This window comes from Salmo trutta, chromosome 1, assembly GCF_901001165.1.
Source record: "Salmo trutta chromosome 1, fSalTru1.1, whole genome shotgun sequence".
NCBI classification, from domain to species: Eukaryota; Metazoa; Chordata; class Actinopteri; order Salmoniformes; family Salmonidae; genus Salmo; species Salmo trutta.
Genome location: NC_042957.1, coordinates 17808258 through 17827770, shown reverse-complemented (window position 1 = coordinate 17827770; position 19513 = coordinate 17808258). Strand labels below are relative to the sequence as shown.

At 44.1% G+C, this 19513-nt stretch overlaps 1 protein-coding gene across 1 annotated transcript in view; it reads right to left on the bottom strand.

Annotated features, from left to right (window-relative positions):
• Window positions 1–19513, bottom strand: part of klhl29 (kelch like family member 29) — a 147650-nt gene that overhangs the window by 60070 nt on the left and 68067 nt on the right. The window contains exons 5-7 of the mRNA XM_029765825.1: window positions 15308–15504; window positions 11800–11912; window positions 11446–11592 (exon numbers count right to left, since the gene is read on the bottom strand). Of these exons, the coding sequence (XP_029621685.1) occupies window positions 11446–11592; window positions 11800–11912; window positions 15308–15504 (457 nt within the window). The remainder of the gene's footprint in view (window positions 1–11445; window positions 11593–11799; window positions 11913–15307; window positions 15505–19513) is intronic.

Below are 19513 nucleotides of genomic sequence, written 5' to 3'. Positions count from 1 at the left end.
ACCGCCAAACCGGTCATGCTGGAGGATGTTGCAGGCAGCAGAACGTTCTCCATGGCGTCTCCAGACTCTGTCACATCTGTCACATGCTCAGTGTGAACCTGCTTTCATCTGTGAAGAGCACAGGGCGCCAGTGGCGAATTTGCCAATCTTGGTGTTCTCTGGCAAATGCCAAACGTCCTGCATGGCGTTGGGCTGTAAGCACAACCCCCACCTGTGGACGTCGGGCCCTCATACCACCGTCATGGAGTCTGTTTCTGACCGTTTGAGCAGACACATGCACATTTGTGGCCTGCTGGAGGTCATTTTGCAGGGCTCTGGCAGTGCTCCTCCTGCTCCTCCTTGCACAAAGGCGAAGGTAGCGGTCCTACTGCTGGGTTGTTGCCCTCCTACGGCCTCCTCCACGTCTCCTGATGTACTGGCCTGTCTCCTGGTAGCGCCTCCATGCTCTGGACACTACGCTGACAGACACAGCAAACCTTGCCACAGCTCGCATTGATGTGCCATCCTGGATGAGCTGCACTACCTGAGCCACTTGTGTGGGTTGTAGACTACGTCTCATGCTACCACTAGAGTGAAAGCACCGCCAGCATTCAAAAGTGACCAAAACATCAGCCAGGAAGCATAGGAACTGAGAAGTGGTCTGTGTTCACCACCTGCAGAACCACTCCTTTATTGGGGGTGTCTTGCTAATTGCCTATAATTTCCACCTGTTGTCTATTCCATTTGCACAACAGCATGTGAAATTTATTGTCAATCAGTGTTGCTTTTGATTTCACAGAAGTGTGATTGACTTGGAGTTACATTGCGTTGTTTAAGTGTTCCCTTTATTTTTTTGAGCAGTATATATATATATATACACAGAGAACAAAAATATAAAAACAATTCCAACGATTTTATATAAGGAAATCAGTCAATTGAAATAAATTCATTGGGCCCTAATCTATGGATGTCACATGACTGGGAAGGGGTGCAGCCATGGGTGGCCCTGGGAGAGCATAGGCCGACCCACTGGGTCACTAGGCCCAGCCAATCAGAATGAGTTTTCCCCCACAAAAGGGCTTTTTTACAGACAAGAAATAGTCAGTTTCATCAGCTGTCTGGTTTGTGAGGCCAGTTGGATGTGGCATGTTTAATGAGCTGAAATAAAATATCCCAGTAATGTTCCATACGTACAAAAAGCTTACTTCAAATTTTGTGCACAAATTTGTTTACATCCCTGTTAGTGAGCATTTCTCCTTTGCTAAAATAATCCATCCACCAGACAGCTGTGGCCTATGAAGAAGCTGATTAAACAGCATGATCATTACACAGGTGCACCTTGTGCTGGGGACAATAAAAGGCCACTAATATTTGCAGTTTTGTCACAACGCCACATGTTTTGAGGGAGCATGCAATTTGCATGCTGACTGCAGGAATGTCCACCAGAGCTGTTGCCAGAGAATATAATATTCATGTTTCTACCGTAAACCGCCTCCAACGCCATTTTAGAGTATTTGGCAGAACGTCCATCCGGTCTCACAACCGCAGACCATGTTTAACCACGCCAGCCCAGGACCTTCACATCTGGCTTCTTCACCTGCGAGATTGTCTGAGACCAGCCACCCGGACAGCTGGTGAAATTGGGTTTGCACAACTTTAGAATTTATGCACAAACTGTCAGAAACTGTCTCTGGGAAGCTCATCTGCGTGCTCGTCATCCTCACCAGGGTCTTGACCTGACTGAAGTTAGGCGTCGTAATCAACTTCAGTGGTAAATTCTCCCCTTCACGGATGAATCCTGGTTTCAATTTTCCTGGGCAGATGGCAGACAGCGTGTATGGCATCGTGTGGGCGAGCGGTTTGCTGATGTCAACATTGAGAACAGAGTTCTCCATGGTGGCGGTGGGGTTATGGTATGGGCAGGTATAAGCTACAGACAACGAACAATTGCATTTATGGATGGCAATTTGAATGCAGAGATGACGAGATCCTGAGGCCCACTGCTGTGCCATTCATCCACCACAATCACCTCATGCTTCAGCACGATAACGCACGGCCCATGGCGCAAGGATCTGTACACAATTTCTGGAAGCTGAAAAAGTCCCAGTTTTGCCATGGCCTACATACTCACCAGACATGGTGACATTCACCAATTCACCAATTGAGAATGTTTGGGATGCTCTGGATCGACAGCATGTTCCAGTCAATACCCAGCAACTTCGCACAGCAATTGAAGAGTGGGACAACAGGCCACAATCAACAGCCAAATCAATTCTATACGAAGGAGATGTGTCGCGCTGCATGAGGTAAATGGTGGTCACACCAGATACTGACTGGTTTTCTGATCCACGCCCCTACTTTTTTTATTAGGTATCTGTGACCAACATATGCATATCTGTATTCCCAGTCATGTGAAATTCATAGATTAGGGCCTAATGAATTTATTTCACTTGACATATTCTTATATTAACTGTAACTCAGTCAAATATTTTAAATTGTTGTATGTTGCGTTAATATTTTTGTTCAGTTTATATATATATAATAATTTTTTTTACGAACAGTCTTACTCAAGATGGGACAGCTGGGCATCTGTGTAGTTTAGTCTGTTTCTACGGTAACATGGACTCTTAACGTGCTGAAACCGTCTCTGAAACAAGAAACTAGCAAATGAGTCTTCGCTTACCTAGGCAACGACCACAATGCAGCAGCAGCCCATATAGAAATGTAATGATTAGAACAAGCTCGTAACCTCCAACCGTGGCAATTTGACTGGTAAACTCATGGGTACACCCGCAATGGCTGCCTGGTATTGTGATAGAATCATTTCTATGGTAATGAAGAATGTTCATTCAAATGATGTTAATTGATGTTGTACTCTTCCTGCTTTGCTGTTATAGGTACACTACGCCATCCTTAACTTTAAAATCGGGACGCCCTACTCATTCTATTTCTATGGCAGCACATGCAGTAAGGACCGAAGGAGAGGATAAAACGTCCAAAAAAAAGAAATGTTAAATGTTTTATTGCTAGTCGAGCATTTATTATTACAGAGACCGCAGTCATTTGACTGGCCAAATACAGTCATCCAAAATTCCATGATCCTCACAACCCTAAACACAATACTATATTTATTTTTATTTCACGAGGCAAGTCAGTTAAGAACAAATTCTTAATTACAATGACTGCCAATTGTGGGCCAACTGTGCGCCACCCTATGGGACTCCCAATCACTGCCGATTGCGATACATCCTGGAATTGAACCAAGGTCTGTAGTGACACCACTAGCACTGACACAGTACCTTAAACCGCTGCGCTACTCGGGAGCCCCATACGGAATACATGCAGTTGCTACACAGCAAGGAGTGTGTGTGTACACTTCTTTTGTGCTCCACAATGTTTATATAAAATGCAGTATCATAGAAAGCAGATGGGGTCAATGAGGTTTCTTCAGATCACTGATTTCAATAGAGGTATGATATTCATTTCTGTATCAAGTATAGTACAGTCCACTACAACATGCACGTGCACACTTCATTTAAGTGCAGCACACTACTCTCCAGTCCCACTTGAAAACATGCATTCTTTTCATTTGCTTTGGAAACATAACTACTCTTTCCATTTCTTCTCTATACAAGATGAAACACTTGAAAGACCTTCACTAAGAGAAAGATACTCTATAGAAGTATTACCATAAAATCAAATAACTTTCAATTTATTTGAAATAGTTAAAAATTTGTGGGTTCTGAAATGGCAAACGTCAGATGTCCATTGTTATTTTTTGAAGTGTGAACTCTGAGGTCTTTTTCCATAGTGAAGTGAACGACAGGCTCTTTATCTACTAAATCCACCATTAAATGTCCTTTTAAACATATTAGGATGCCCACCCCTATTGCGCTCTCTCTCCCCCTCCTCCTCAAAGAGCCAATTAATCACCTTCCTTTGTCAGCCTGTTCTACCAGGTGAGATAGGATCCCCATGAAATATGTTCTATTAGAGCATAATAGAGGGGCTATTCAGGCCCATACACGAAGGGCCTATAGAGGTCTTGGCAGGAAGAGGGGGGGTAGTAGGTATAATTGGTAGCATGTGTATTTGGTTTGTACCACAATGCCTCTGTGGGTAACAGTGAGGACTGGTCTCACACTGTCAACAGCTTCACTGAGGGCGTTTTCACAAACAGTTCGGAGCTATAGTTCCAATTAGAGTTTGATTATTTGTTACATTGTCATTTCTCATTTGGTCCGGTCGGTTCCACATTGCCAAATGTCAACGAACTAAAAGTTGCGTACTCATGCAAGTAATTTGTTTATTGGAGAAAAATGCTCATGTTAAATCCATCTATGATTATCAAGAAGCATAACTTGTGTCCCAAACTTCACATTACTTTCGCTTTGGTCTTCCAACATGCATGAGGAAACCGCGCAATATCTGCTCCAACTGTCATGTGAATAGGCTATGTTCAGTAGCCTATATCCCTGGAACTGCCCGTCTCCCCTAATCTGCATCGGATGAGCTCAAATGCAATGCTGCTACTCAAATGATGTTTCAGAGATATTAAGTTATGGTAGTGTGCATTTCATCAAATGCTTGCAGTCAAACAACCAATACTACTGCGCGCATCTGGTTATTTTCCTGTGTTTGGTCCAGATTGCCCTCTCACCCTGCAGCGAACCACTCCTCTGTATGAATGGAATCGGACCGAGACCACGGTGCGTTTAGTGTGCTCCCGAATACGGATAGTGTTTACATCAGTCCAAACAAACCAATTTGGTAAGAAAGCATCCTGGGCTAAGGGAACACCGTTCTCCTATCCACCGTTTATGTAAGGCGGGGAATGAATAGGACAATGTTTAAACAGTGCATTTTAGCCACTAACACCATACTAGCAGCTCAGACCCATTGTCCATGTAATGTAATGATAGGGTCCACAGATTTTATTTGTCCCACCAAGTTTCCTGAGCAAAAGCAAAATAAATCTAATAATTAGAGAAATTGGGGCATGTTCATTGTTGGACACCACGAATTTTAATTGAAGAAATTTGTTCAAGTATTCACACATAATAGAGACGTGATCATCCACAAATGGAAGGTTTAAAATGATTATGTTTGGTTAAACATATCTGTTTGGGCTTCTTGCTGTCAATTTGCAGTCTACAAATGATTTGTAATTATGTTCCTGCACCCCCAACCATCCGCTTAAGGAAAAAGAAATCGTCCCTCGGCTGAATCTAGTTGATGATCCCTGGTCTAGGTATTACAGCAGTGGGTTTAGCATGAGACTATTTAGCTGGGCGCTATGATCAGTAGAAGAAGAATATGTTTCAGATTCATAGCCTCCCGAACTCATGTAAACTCTTTTCCTTTCTGTGTGTCTTTCTATTATGCGTCTTCCACAAATCCATAATTAACACCATCTCCATGTGTCTCCAAGTGATGTCCAGCCCCGGTCTTTACTCTAGTGGATATTTGAGACAACATAAAAAAATAAGTTACATTTATTCAGTCACCGCCAACGTGCCAGTGCTCTGTTATGCACGCGCAAACATAGCCGTTACATTCCTCCCACCTTCCAACCTTCTCAGAGTGTTGTAAGCCCTGTGACAATCGGTCCTGACGTGCCATTAAAACATTTCACAGGTTCAGGGGGAGCGATTTCCACTGCTCTCCTTTTCCAAATGGCAGGACGGAGAGAGGTGTGGAGGGAGGGAGGTGAAAAGGAGCTTGTGGTGAGCAGAGCGTCAACTCAACCACTCGCTCTCTAGACCAGGGTCAGGTTCTCTTGTGAAAAAAATATCCCCTCCACCCTCACTCCCTTTCCCTTGTTCTCCCCTCCATCCCCCACTCCCCCTTTCCCTCGCTCTCCTCTCCATCCCTCACTCCCTTTCCTCGCTCTCCTCTCCATCCCCCTTTCCCTCGCTCTCCTCTCCATCCCCCTTTCCCTCGCTCTCCTCTCCATCCCCCTTTCCCTCGCTCTCCTCTCCATCCCCCTTTCCCTTGCTCTCCTCTCCATCCCCCTTTCCCTCGCTCTCCTCTCCATCCCCCTTTCCCTCGCTCTCCTCTCCATCCCCCTTTCCCTCGCTCTCGTCCCCATCCTTTCCCTCATTCTCCTTTCCCTCATTCTCCTCTCCATCCTTTCCCTCGTTCTCCTCCCCATCCTTTCCCTCATTCTCATCTCCATCACCCACTCCCTCATTCTCCTCTCCATCCTTTCACTCATCCTCCTCCCCATCCTTTCCCTCATCCTCCTCCCCATCCTTTCCCTCATTCTCCTCTCCATCCCCCACTCCCTCCTTTCCCTCATTCTCCCCTCCCTCCTTTGCCTCATTCCCCTCTCCCTCCTTTCCCTCATTCTCCTCTCCATCCCCCACTCTCTCCTTTCCCTCATTCTCCTCTCCATCCCCCACTCCCTCCTTTCCCTCATTCTCCCCTCCCTCCTTTCCCTCATCCTCCTCTGCATCCTTTCCCTCATTCTCCTCTCCCTCATTCTCCTCTCCCTCATTCTCCTCTCCCTCATTCTCCTCCCCATCATTTCCCTCATTCTCCTCCCCATCCTTTCCCTCATCCTCCTCTCCATCCTTTCCCTCATCCTCCTCTCCATCCTTTCCCTCATCCTCCTCCCCATCCTTTCCCTCATCCTCCTCCCCATCCTTTCCCTCATTCTCCTCTCCATCCCCCACTCTCTCCTTTCCCTCCTTTCCCTCATTCTCCTCTCCCTCATTCCCCTCATCCTCCTCCCCATCCTTTCCCTCATTCTCCTCCCCATCCTTTCCCTCATTCTCCTCTCCATCCCCCACTCTCTCCTTTCCCTCATTCTCCTCTCCATCCCCCACTCCCTCCTCTCCCTCCCCTCATTCTCCTCTCCATCCCCCACTCCCTCCTCTCCCTCATTCTCCTCTCCCTCCTTTCCCTCATTCTCCTCTCCCTCATTCTCCTCTCCATCATTTTCCCTCATTCTCCTCCCCATCCTTTCCCTCATTCTCCTCTCCATCCCCCACTCTCTCCTTTCCCTCATTCTCCTCTCCATCCCCCACTCCCTCCTCTCCCTCCCCTCATTCTCCTCTCCATCCCCCACTCCCTCCTCTCCCTCATTCTCCTCTCCCTCCTTTCCCTCATTCTCCTCTCCCTCATTCTCCTCCCCATCCTTTCCCTCATTGTCCTCCCCATCTTTTCCCTCATCCTCCTCCCCATCCTTTCCCTCATTCTCCTCCCCATCCTTTCCCTCATTCTCCTCCCCATCCCCCACTCCCTCCTTTCCCTCATTCTCCTCCCCACCCTTTCCCTCATTCTCCTCTCCATCCCCCACTCCCTCTCCCCATTTCCCTTGTGCTCGTCTCCCCTACCTCTCTCTAGCGTCATTAGTCTCACTGTATCACACATGGCCCCTAGATTTGAGACTGTCCCTGAGCTCCATCACAGCTCCACTCCTATAATGTCAAGGCACACAGCAGAGTGAATATGATTCCTACTGAACACAGGGACATCGAGGCCCCCCTCTGCCCTCTCCGTTCACTGTCTCTTCCTCTGTCTCAGTCTCTCTAAATCGCACCTTCGGGAGTGTGTTCTCGTGAGTAAACAAAACCAAAGACCCAAGTCTAAAGCTGTGACCCAAACGGTATCAGCCACAAAAAGGAATGAGCAGTGACTCACCAGTGGGTCCCGACCCTCCATTTGAGAAACCACTGACTGCTATAAGGGATTTGTTTTATCCCAGACTTCGTGACAAGGTGGAAGAGGGAGGATAAAGAGGAAGAGGAGTGGACGGCAGGTGAAATGGTCTGTCCCATTCCGCTATCCCCTCATTTCCTTGCCATGGTCTGATTCACTGTTCTCTCCTGTCCAATAGGCTGTGAGATTACTGCTGAACTGCGCTGAGCTGAACGAATGTGATTGGTCCAAACCTTTCTGGCTTTCATCCTCACTAGAACAGAAGTCATTGTGTGTGTGTGTGTGTGTGTAAAACTACCCCAAAGCTCTAACCTTAAGGACTCACACTGAATTTTGTGCAAAGCGTTTGCTGCACACAGTTCACTTACATCCTGTGTACTTTCCCATTATCTGCATCTCCTTGTACTGTCTGGACTGCTGTTTGGACCGTAGGTCTTCCATCCACCACTTTAGAAAATACTTCCTTGTAAAAACTCTGTAGAAGGCAGTTTTACAATGGTTTTATCATGTGAAACGTCAAAACACTTTCTTGATCATTTAACCTAAACTGCCTCTCAAAACTGCCTTTCTATGGCCAACAGACACTAATGTCATAGTAGCAGGCACCATTATAAAGTCCAACTCAATTTATGGAAGTAGTTACTACTGGCATTGAATCTGGCAAATACAAAGACTGTCTATAGTAGTAGAGACCATTACAACGACCATTCAATCTGATGAGAGGGTGTTATTCTGACTGAGTGACATTGCCAGTGATGAACTGTTTTAACACGACTCATCTCAGCTCCCTTGTTAAACAGCAGTCAAGGCTGCTTTATGCATGGTCTTTTAGCCTGCATTCTTAATGGCAATCTATTCCCTATATAGTGCACAACTGTTGACCCCTATGGGTCCTGGTCAAAACTACTGCACAAACAGGGAATGGAGTGCACTAAATAGGAAACAAGGTGGCATTAGGGATGCAACCTTAGTATTGGATCCATAAAAGGTCTGTATCCTGTGGTGATATCTTCCACAATCCATGTTGTTATCTTCTTCCATATGCATGGAAGTTGGTTAGTCAATGTATTGACCACCAGTCTCATTTGTTGAAGTGTGACGTAGTGGAATATGACAATCCCATTTCATTATTATTTCCTAGAAAGACAGACCAAGACCCAAATTCAAAAAGCTGCAGATGAACAGAAGCTGCCAGAACAGTGTGTCCCACTCAGAATGTTCATACTGTATCACAGTGCATTTAAACCGACAGCAGGTCGACCGATTATGATTATTATTTTTTTCGATGCCGATAGCGATTATTGTCGGGCCAAAAAATGCCGACACCGATTAATCAGACGATTTTTAAAAAAAATGCTGTAATAATGACAATTACAACAATACTGAATGAACACTTATTTTAACTTAATACAATACATCACTCAAATCAATTTAGCCTCAAATAAATAATGAAACATGTTCAATTTGGTTTAAATAATGCAAAAACAAAGTGTTGGAGAAGAAAGTAAAAGTGTATTATGTGCCATGTAAAAAAGCTAACATTTAAGTTCCTTGCTCAGAACATGAGAACATATGAAAGCTGGTGGTTCCTTTTAACATGAGTCTTCAATATTCCCAGGTAAGAAGTTTAAAGTTGAGGTTGCTATAGGAATTATAGGACTATTTCTCTCTATACCATTTGTATTTCATATACCTTTGACTATTGGATGTTCTTATAGGCACTATAGTATTGCCAGTGTAACAGTATAGCTTCCGTCCCTCTCCTCGCTCCTATCTGGGCGCGAACCAGGAACACATCGAAAACAGCCACCCTCGAAGAATCGTTACCCATCGCTCCACAAAAGCCGCAGCGCTTGCAGAGCAAGGGGAACAACTACTCCAAGTGTCAGAGCGAGTGACGTTTGAAACGCTATTTGCCCGCACCCCGCTAACTAGCTAGCCATTTCACATCGGTTACACCAGCCTAATCTCGGGAGTTGATAGGCTTGAAGTCATAAACAGGGCTGTGCTTGAAGCATTGCGAAGAGCTGCTGGCAAACGCACGAAAGTGCTGTCAATGAATGCTTACGAGCCTGCTGCTGCCTACCACCGATCAGTCAGACTGCTCTATCAAATATCAAATCATAGACTTAATTATAACATAATAACACACAGAAATACGAGCCTTTGGTCATTAATATGGTCAAATCCGGAAACTATCATTTCGAAAATAAAAAACTTTTTTTCGTTCAGTGAAATACAGAACCGTTCAGTATTTTATCTAACGGGTGGCATCCATATGTCTAAATATTCCTGTTACATTGCACAACCTTCAATATTATGTCATAATTACGTAAAAATTCTGGCAAATTAGTTAGCAACGAGCCAGGCGGCCAACTGTTGCATACACCCTGAATCTGTGTACAATGAACGCAAGAGAAGTGACACAATTTCCCTAGTTTAATATTGCCTGCTAACATGAATTTCTTTTAACTAAATATGCAGGTTTAAAAATATATACTTCTGTGTATTGATTTTAAGGCATTGATGTTTATGGTTAGGTACATTTGTGCGCAAATGCGCTTTTGTTAAATCATCCCTCATTTGGTGAAGTAGGCTGTCTTTGTTAGGAAGATCTTCACAGTTCGCAACGAGCCAGGCGGCCCAAACTGCTGCATATACCCTGACTCTGTTGCACAGAACGCAAGAGAAGTGAGAATTTCCCTAGTTAAAATAAATTCATGTTAGCAGGCAATATTAACTAAATATGCAGGTTTAAAAATATATACTAGTGTATTGATTTTAAGAAAGGCGCTTTTTTCGAGAATGCGTTTGTTAAATCACCCGTTTGGCGAAGTAGGCTGTGATTCAATGATAAATTAACAGGCACCGCATCGATTATATGCAACGCAGGACAAGCTAGATAAACTAGTAATATCATCAACCATGTGTAGTTAACTAGTGATTATGTTAAGATTGATTGTTTTTTATAAGATAAGTTTAATGCTAGCTTGCACCTTACCTTGGCTCCTTGCTGCACTCGCACAACAGGTAGTCAGCCTGCCACGCAGTCTCCTCATGGAGTGCAATGTAATCGGCCATGATCGGTGTCCAAAAATGCAGATCACCGATTGTTATGAAAATGTGAAATCGGCCCTAATTAATCGGCCATTCCTATTAATCGCCGAGCTCTAATTACGAGAACCATACTATTAAAACCTAACTACCAGTCTGCATGATTTTACAGGTGTTTAATTTATTCAGATGCAGGGCAGAGCATGGTGACAGTACGTAGGGGAAGGTAGAGAGAAAAGGGAACTGTATATGCTTGTTAGTGTGTCTAGAGGAGGAAGTGGGCGATCCATATTTAATATAGCTTAAGGGACTTAATATAGACTAGAGGCTGGTGGTAGTAGGACTATGCTGGGAACATACACAACAGTGTCTCTACACACCACAAGCTTTTTACTTTATTTATCCTTTTAGGAGCTCTAGTCAAAGACAGGAGGGATTGAGGTGTAGAAAACAGATACAAAGATGAGATGTGATGAGCAATATAATGAAATCAGGACATACTGTATGGGGTAATGGTTGGTGAGTATGCGTGATGATACTGTAGACAGATGGTGTGTCAGAAGAGCATTAAGTCCTGATTAACCAGGTTAGATCAGAGGGCGATATGGCACTCCCACAACAAACCAGGCCATACAGTCCAGTACCCATAAACACTGAATGAACATGTTGAAAATGGAGCAGTAAAAATTTAAATCACTCCTACCTCGTAACCATTAGCCCACTCGTAACCCACTCCCCCCGCCTTACCTGAACTCTGGCGGTGGGGTCTTGTTTGATCCACTTGATGGCGGTCTCGTAGACCAGTTCCTCAGCCTTGGTGGTGAGGCTGTCATTAGACAGGTAGGCCACTAGGTCCTCCTTAGACACACACATAATCTCCTCCTGCCCCGCCACCTAGTGCACAATGAAGGGTTGACACTTCATTGGGATGAAAATCCTGGAGTACATGCACTGTTTTTAAATCATGTGTGACAGATGTTATGGTAGACTGGGACGGCATAGCAGGGATTAGTACTGCAGGTAGACTTTTCTCACAGATACAGTGTGATATATTATTTTTGGGTTTAAAAATTAAATCATCCCGTCATTAAATCCACCTACCTCAGGGAAGTTCTGCAGTGCGAAAGCCTTGGCCATGTTGTGGAGCTCTGTACATCGCATAGCTTCAGCCATGGCCAGCACACCTAGGCAGTTCCCCACTGTTAGCTGTTTCTCTGCAGAGAGCGAGAGGGAGAGCGTGAGAGAGAGAGCATGAGGGGAATGGGGAGAAAAAGAGGAGAAAGAGAGGAATAAGGGAGTGTTATTCACACATCCATAACAAAAACTGTCTGGAAAGAGGGGGAGAAAGCAGAGAGAGCTGTGGTCTATCTGTGTGTTTATCTGGGCCTGGAGAGAGACTGTCATAGCTGAAACAGCTCCAGGGACAAACAAGGGGAATCAATCGTTAGGAGCCTACTGAGCACGGTCAGGCAGCATAGCAGGGATTAGTACTGCAGGTAAAGACCTTTGTGTGTGTGTGTGTCTGCTTCCTATACAAACATTACTAGGAAAGGTAATGGAGCCACAACAATTCAAAGAGCAGACTGAATATCTAATCAAAACAGGGTTTGTATGACATCAAAGTGTGTTATTAAACTCTAAAGTTAACTCAGTGTGTTGAAGCTGAATAGGAAAACAAAGCCTTTGAAACTAATAACTGTAGTCTGTTTTGGTGTGGTTGAGCAGATGTGTTTTCACCTTGAGAAGGGTCTGACGGGAGAACGTGGCGTAATAACTAGAGCTAGACGGATCAATACTTTTACAGAGCCCTCTCTATATCTAATCAATATCAAACCAGGTTGAAATGTTAAGGATTCTTCTTTACTTTGATCTTAATTGATTCCACAGGTACCGTTCATTTAGGTTCATTTGTGTGGGTGTGAGGAGAGTCTCTGCATAATCCATATGGCGTTCACGATGTGTGTGTGTGAGCGAGCGCCATATCTCAAACTTTTGCAGACATAATGAATAAAGGAGTTTTATTCCAGGCTCTGGAAGGTCCAATAGCTGATGGCTGTAAATCCACACAAACGTTGAAGGTTGAACTCGTAGACAGAATTACGAGAATTGATTTTATGGCTTTCAGTGATTTCCAAATTACCCTGCACAACATAGCATCTGTTCGCACGTACTGCCATGATGAATGGTCATGTAACTTCTATTGTGCTCTTGCTCCATCTCCATGTAATTACTTTGTAGATGCGTTGTATAGCTGTACACATTGTGTTGGATCAGTTCTCTATTTCTTGATGTCCTAATATTTGGGCAAATAATACGATGTGCAACATAGGTTACCCAGATGTATTGAAATGTGTTTTTTGGTATTTTTGTCACTCAAAAATCTGATCAACTCAATACACCATGGCCAAACTAGGCCATGTTCATTTATCTTCAGTACATTTGTTAAGAACTTGGATATCCTTGACATAATATCAATTTCTTTGTTCCAAGGTTATACATTGCACCAGTACAATGTCATACAGTGCACTTGAGCGTTGAAATTCTTGCTGTATTGAAAAGCGCTATACAAATCAAATCTATTATTATTACTATGTCTCAGTTCTAACACTCAAATGTCATGAATTATATTCAGGCAGGGCAGGAAAGACTGACCTACTGATGGTGATGAAGTCTGACTATACTATAAATGGTTTCCCTGTTTTAACAAGTCCATATCGTCGGACGAAACGAGAAAAACAGATCAATATTTATTTTCACTGTCTTTTCCCTCTCCTTTACAGCTCTGACCTTTTTCATCTCATATCCAGACATCATATCCCTGCCTTGCCTTACAGCTCTCCCCACCAATCTCTATTAAATGGTAAGTATAAGCTGACATTTACAATTTCCCAGTCCCTTGACCTCTTAAACCCATGACTACGCATTTGCTCCTCAGTTGACCCATGGGCTCGCCACCCCCCAACCTTTCAAACACCCCTCCCCTCACCGCTTTTACCCAGACCTGTATCCTCATCTCTACCTTGTCTTGGTATCGATTGGCCTAGAGCATCTGTGGGATTTGACATTTTACTGACAATTGTTCCCTGACCTTTTTATGAATCTGTCCTGGCGCCTCCTAAACCCTGAGGGCCGAGAGGAGAGGTGGAGAGTGAGAGGGCTAATTCAGATCTTTTTTTAAAACAACATACCAAGAATTCTATCTGGCAATGTTTATATGATCCCCTTTCAAACAGTCCCATTTGTTGTGCGTAGCCAGCACCATCAAGGTCTATATTCCTCCAACAGAATGCACTGCGTTCATTTCTTCATACTCCCAACTTTAAGTTAGCCATTTTTAGATCGCCATACTTGTAAATAATTAGCTTGTAATGTGTTATTTCCCTGTTAAGATGAAAAAAACATTGGCTACAGTTAAACTCAAAACATTGTCAGATATGTTCTGGTAAATATAAGCATTGTAATTATAAACATTGTCTAGAAACTTGCTTTTAGTTGCCTCGCTTGCTAGATTTTCTAAAAAATAAAATTGTTGCTATACTGCTATACTATAGTTGCTATACTGAACAAAAATATAAATGCAACATGTAAAGTGTTGGTCACATGTTTCATATGCACAAAAACGTATGTCTCTAAAATGTTTGTTTACATCCCTGTCAGCGAGCATTTCTCCTTTGCCAAGATAATTCATCCACCTGACGTGTGGCATATCAAGAAGCTGATTAAACAGCATGATCATTACACAGGTGCACCTTGTGCTACGGTCAATAAAATGCCACTAACATGTGCAGTTTTGTCACACAATGCCACAGATGTCTCAAGTTGAGGGAGTGTGCAATTGGCATGCTGACAGCAGGAATGTCCACCAGAGCTAATGCCAGAGAATTTAATGTTCATTTTTCTACCATAAGGCGCCTCCAATGTGGTTTTAGAAATTTTGACAGTACATCCAACCGGCCTCACAACCGCAGACCACGAGTAACTACGCCAGCCCAGGACCTCCACATCCGGCTTCTTCACCTGTGGGATCGTCTGAGTAGGGTGAGGGTGGGTGCTGAGGAGTATTTATGTCTGTGGGCAAAAACTCCTTCTGATTCACTGGGCCTGGCTCCCCATGCATGGCTGCATCCCTGCCCAGTCCATAGATAAGGCCTAATGCATTTCAATTGACTGGTTTCCTTATATGAACTGTAACTCAGAAAAATCATTGAAATTGTTGCACATTGCATTTATACTTTTCAGAATGACAAGAACAAGTTGCATGTTGGATGAAAATAGAGTGATCATGATTTAATGTGTGCCAAAGCCGGCGAGAAGAAAGGTGATGTTTACACTGAGACATAAGTGACAACTATCGAGAAAATACAGAAAAGATCACTAGGTCCAGAGGCGGAAATAGACCTTTCAAATATAAAGGAAAGGCGGTATGAGGTATTAAAGGGAGAACGGCCAAGCGCTGGGTGTTAGAAACTTTTACTCCGGTGGAAACTTTGGACACCTGACAGAAAGGGTGTGAGGGACCATGAGCCAAAGACGGAAAGTCAGGCTTAGTATGAGACAGACACACACCCCCCCCCGCCCCAAACACACACCCTGTGCCATAGCTACATACCTAGGAAGGACACACAGACTTTGCAGAAGGTGTTGAATTGGAACTTGTTGGCAGCCTCTAGCAGTGTCCTGGCGTTAGCGGAGTCTATGACCAGAGAACCTGTGTAGACAAACTCCAGCAGCAGCTCCAACACATCAGCTCCAATGTCGCTCATCCGCAGCTCTAGCATCTCCCCGCTCCTCGTCTCCCCTGACGACCTGACCAACCAACCACGGTAGAGACAAGAGTTAGACATCGAAGAGATGCACACACACCTAGGACTAGGGCTACACACACACACACACACACACACACACACACACACACACACACACACACACACACACACACAACCTGCATCAATAGAAAAGGGAAAAATAACAGAATCAATACAACACGATAGAATACAGTAGAAATGGGGAAGATAGAGATTGTTTGGTCTTGTTTTTACAGTAAGCCACTAGGGTTTGTAACAGTACACAGTTAGGTTTGTGCTCCATCTGAAACAAAAGCACAAGTGATTGGTGTCTTTATCAAGGCAAATGAATATCCAAAAGGCATGCTTTGACATGTGTTCTCAGGTATGCATAGATATTCAAGGAGATGCATACAGGATAGTGGGAGACAGAAGACAGAGGGGAGGTGAAAAAACCACACAGATCCCTAGGTATGTTAGAACAGTGTTGAAACAGACTGCTAACGGAAGACCTCAAGCTATGTTAGCTGTGGTATGTTTGAAAGCTAGCCAACTGTTGCACCCAATACTATTATGTATTGCTATCCTGTGTGTTGTATATCAGAACTACATTTTGAGGTGCTGGGTGGCTTGTATGGGCATTGCAACAGAATGGGATATCTGTAGCTAACATATAGTCCTCTGTGATTAGTTGAAGTTCTGGAACTTCCGGGGGTTTATAGAAGCGTTAAGTAACGTATCACCACCCACGTTTAATGTCCCATGTGCACAACAATCTAGTCACGGGTAAAATAAAAAGAACCTATGCCCCAAAATAAAGTGTGAGATACTGTGTCCCTCCCCCGAGAGCTGTGGACAAACAATATGACAACTACCAAGGATTGAGATGGATGGGGTGTGTTCTCCTGTTGGTCACACTGCATAATGCTCTGTGTCTGTTTCAAGTGTTACTGTCTCCTACTGGGTTGGTGAGAGACTCAATAAAGGGAAGCTTTTACAGAGCATACACTCAGTCATAGTGGTTGATGCGAGATGCAGACAGACGGACACACAGACGGACATATGGGCAGAATGGTTAGAGTGAAGAGGAAGGAGGGAGAGAGAGAGAGGGTGGAAGAGTGTTGGTTCTTCCACAGGGACCAGCAGCCATCCTTCAGAGGGGGTTTGAGGGGGAGGGGGGGTGTCCATGTTCCATGACTGTTCCTGGGTCTTTTAAATAAGAGATTCCTCCCTGCCCCCCCTCGCCACCACACCTAAACCCAAAGCCTCTGCCCCAGCTCGCTGCCACATTCACCAGTATCCTGTATATGAACGTAGTAGACATTAGTGGTCATTGAGCCATCTTAGGAGGTGAGAGAAGGGGAGAAGGACAACGCAAAAAATAAATAAGACAGTGGGGATCGGTCTCTGCATGGACGGATATAGGGAGGCTGGAAAGACCAAGACAGTTATATATCAAAATGTTATTTTTCTCCTGCAAAGCAAAAAAACATAGTATTGTTATGTTATTACCTTCCCGCCCTACACTGTGGCAGTATTAAAACTAGAAAAAAAGGGGGAGATCCGGGGTGTAGTCCAGGGTTAAGCAATGGAGGGTAAGAAAAGGGAAAATAAATAAATAACAGCATGCTCATCAACCAGGTCAATGGGAATCGGATCAAGTGGCAATTTGTTTTTGTTTGTTATAGAATGTGCTTTCTGCTTCTTCTCAAAGTGGTGGCTGTTTATACTGCTGTATCTGATTGCAGACTTGTCTTTTTTATGTAAAAGAGGGAGAGAAAGGGAAAAAGGGGAAGTAAAAAAAGAGCGATAAGGAGAAATTGAGAGAGGAATCGGTTTACTAAAAATGCACCAATATGTTTTCCGTGGAGAGTCTTTAATTCAGCATAGACTGTCAGAAAGGGGAGGAGAAAGAGGGGATGTCATATATGGATTTCTAATGTGTCCTGTTAAAGTACTATTTTACACGGACCGCATTTACCATGTTCTCTAAAATGACATTTCAGCTGGGCAAATGATTCCCGCAGACATTTTACTCTGTGCTCAGAGGTATCAAAGCTCATCCAAAATATATACTTTTCTGGGAGAAAACAAAATGTTACTTGTTTGTTTATTCTATGAAGAAAAACTAATCAAACATGGATTCAACATAGATAAGAGCGCCTGCTAGCTTGACAATGTTATTAGTTTAGCTTGTTTGTTTTGGAGACTTCAAGCCACACAAGGAGACCCAGTACTTACACTGGTATTATAATGGCGCATTTCCACTGAGGATTTACCCCAGTGTTTTACCCAAAAGGTGCAGACTTTTCTGTTTCCATCTACGCGGGCCGGCACCCGTGTCTCACTGTGTCATGGCTCCGGTGGACCTGCTCTGACTTGAAGCCAAGGCAAGGCCATGGGTACTTTTCGGCCTGCATAACAATGGCAAACTGAACTTTAAGACACTCAAAAAGCAACAGTCTTGAATGATGCAGAGGTTGTTTATTCTGCTCACAAGTCTTCAGTGTCAGTCCTGATGAAAACACTGGAGCTGGTGTGGGGGTAAGTCTCAGAGGAAAAGCACTACCACAGTGTCACAGTCCTGATGAAAACACTGGAGCTGGTGTGGGGGTAAGTCTCAGAGGAAAAGCACTACCACAGTGTCACAGTCCTGATGAAAACACTGGAGCTGGTGTGGGGGTAAGTCTCAGAGGAAAAGCACTACCACAGTGTCACAGCTAGTAGTCGGTGGGCTCTGAGGTTCAGAATCATATCCTGAGCTGGGGACACTGCTGTTTTTGGTCTTAAGAGCAAAACATTGAGGGAGTAAATGCTGCTGTATGAGAGAATAAAATGTACAATTATTTTAAAAATCAAGTTGCTTTTTTTGGGGCCGATTATGATTGCCACTGCTTCTGTAGAGCCATAGGATGGGGAAGAAAGAAGCCTTGTTCAGACCTGTCTACACTGAGCTGCTGATCCATCATAAGTTTCTAGGATTGATTACGCTATCCACTGCTGTGACCATATGGTTTACAGTGATTCAAAGCAGCACACAGTAGTGCACCCAGCAGGCAAAGCTGGTTAGAATGAAGTCATTCTGCTTTTGAACTGGTTGAAATGACATTGTTTCAACGCATTTCAGTTTTTCCTGCTGGGTAGACTAATGCATACTGTCTATCTGACACAGGACAGTAGTAAGGGAACAGTAAGAGCTCACTTGAATCTCAGCTGGAGGATTCTACCACCCAGAGAGCATGTTGACAAAGACTAGAAGTTTCAGTACTACTCTCTCTTCTTAAAGTGGTAGACTGGCCTGGGTGAGTCGGAAGCATATGAAAACAGAAGAGAAAAAGGGCAACAAATGTAACAAAGCTCTGGTGTGTCAGAATGTGTGTGCTTTTACATTAGGCCCTGCCACCGAGCTGCACCAGATGCATTGTGCCCATACATTAAGGGTGTACAAAGCATACTTATTGAAACTTCAGAGGGGGATAATTGAATTCCTGAGGGTGATCGGGGGTCTTTCTGGGCTGAGCAGCAGCAGCCTATAAAGCAGTGGAATTCAACTTTTTTCAGCAGGGACCCCATTTTTTCCGCACAAATTTCTCAGGATCCTATTTTTCCCAAGATTTTATTTGAGGGAGCATGCAATTGGCATGCTGACTGCAGAATTTCCACCAGAGCTGTTGTCAGATAATTTCATGTTAATTTCTCTACCATAAGCCCCCTCCAACGTTATTTTATAGAATTTGGCAGTACTTCCAACTGGCCTCACAACCGCAGACCACGAGTAACCACGCCTGCCCAGGACCTCCACATCCGGGATCGTTTGAGACCAGCCACCCAGACAGCCGATGAAACCGAGGAGTATTTCTGTCTGTAATAAAGCCATTTTATGGGGTAAACTCATTCTGATTGGCTGGGACAGGTTCCCAAGTGGGTGGGCCTATGCCCAGTCATGTGAAAACCATAGATTAGGGCCTAAGGAATTTATTTAAATTGACTGATTTCCTTATATTCACTGTAACTCAGTAAAATTGTTGTGT